At 36.8% G+C, this 1673-nt stretch overlaps 1 protein-coding gene across 1 annotated transcript in view; it reads left to right on the forward strand.

The window, feature by feature from the left end:
* LOC119594667 (dolichyl-diphosphooligosaccharide--protein glycosyltransferase subunit 2-like) overlaps window positions 1-1673 on the forward strand; it is a 10535-nt gene that overhangs the window by 8244 nt on the left and 618 nt on the right. The window contains exons 12-14 of the mRNA XM_037943723.1: window positions 290-403; window positions 575-650; window positions 919-1054. Of these exons, the coding sequence (XP_037799651.1) occupies window positions 290-403; window positions 575-650; window positions 919-1054 (326 nt within the window). The remainder of the gene's footprint in view (window positions 1-289; window positions 404-574; window positions 651-918; window positions 1055-1673) is intronic.

Consider the following 1673-nt stretch of genomic DNA (forward strand, 5'->3'; position numbering starts at 1 on the left):
GAGTAAGAGGAAGGGGATATTAAAAGATTTAGTTAAAGCTTTAGATATTGGTTGTAATTATTTTGAATATTGCAAGTCTTAAGTATTTGTTGGATTTACAATTTGACAGTGTGGAAGTTGTGTTTACTGAATAACTGGTATTCAATATCATGTGTTGATTTAGAGTAGATTTTAAAAATAGATTCACAGTGTAAAAGAATCAGCTTAGAAAAACTTGCAGACATATTCTCCGGGAAAAGGAGAATTCTTTGCTTTCACCGACTTCTCTTAATTATATTGGTTGTTTCAGGCTCGTCCAGAGATCCAGCATGAGTTCCGCAAACCTGACCCTCGTCCCTCTACCCTTGTGTCCCTGACTTTCACCATGTTGTGTCTAGTGCCTCTGTTGCTGCTCTTGGCCATGGTGAGTGGGGGACAGTGATACTTGTATCTGCATATTTTGTGCTCAATGTTGCAAAGATTAAGATAATTAGACTTTTATATCAAGAAATCATGTGGGGAAAAAAAATGGTGTGCTCAAAATCAAACCATAATTTTTTGTAAGTCAATTTTACAATGAAGTCTCTTATTACAGTGGGCAAAGCTTGGCGTAAACCTCTCCAATTTCCCTGTATCTTTGTCAGCAATTGTATTCCACGTCGGTCTTGCAGGTAAGTGATATAAACATGCATTTACGTTTATTCTTCACTCACTGAATTTGTATGAGTATATACTCTCAGGATCCCAATTATCATACTGGAATACTGTTAGATATTTATGTATATTGTTGCCTACTTAAAAAATGTGTATACCTTTTGGAATAATAATTATTTGATTTAAAGTTTAGCAAAAGTACCATGGAAAATTCACCATGATTTCATTTTGCCATATGTACTTTTCTTTTTATATTGACGTCATCCTTTTTTCCCCTTTTAACAGCTATTATGGGACTCTTCTGCTTGTTCTGGCTTCAACTAGACATGTTCACCACCCTCCGCTATCTATTCATGGTGGGCGTCGTCACTTTCTTCTCAGGGAACTCGATGCTCTCAAACATCGCGGCAAATAGGAAGGAGTGAGTATCGGCCTCTCTCTGGCCTGGAACTAAGGGATGTGATATTGTAAGGGGAAGCAGTGCATATCGATCTCAGGGTTTGGATTGATTGGCTTTGATTTAAAAGAGGATGGTGTGGAATCAATTACAGAGGGATCATAGTACTTGGATAGAAAGTCAAGGGTTTACATAGAAGGGAGGGATGATTTACAAAGCTTCAGAGGGAATAAGTTCAAGAAGATGGATTGTGTACCCAAAGAATTGTAATGAACACACTTGCTGTTGCTCCAGCTGTTCACAACTTACGGTGTTGAAAAGTGGTCATTTAAATGATTGTATTACTAACAAGCAGAAGGGTTTTCTTTTCAATATATTCTTGGAAAGTTTGGTTTGGATAAATACTTAGTGGGTCTTTGTCTGTATCTTGCTCATTCTTTCTATATTGGGAACATTAAATCTTGTAAAAATTCTCGGAACAACACAGGTTTTGAATATTTCAGCAGTTAGGTTCCCTGCTGTGTAAGAGCATTTTAATCAGTTGGGATAAACCAGGCACCTTTAATCTTAAGTGTCTTGAATAAAGATGTAGGGCCGTGTATACCGTACTATTTATGCAAGGCAGGATTTTTAATATTTTTTC

The sequence above is a fragment of the Penaeus monodon genome, chromosome 34 (assembly GCF_015228065.2).
Source record: "Penaeus monodon isolate SGIC_2016 chromosome 34, NSTDA_Pmon_1, whole genome shotgun sequence".
Lineage (NCBI taxonomy): Eukaryota > Metazoa > Arthropoda > Malacostraca > Decapoda > Penaeidae > Penaeus > Penaeus monodon.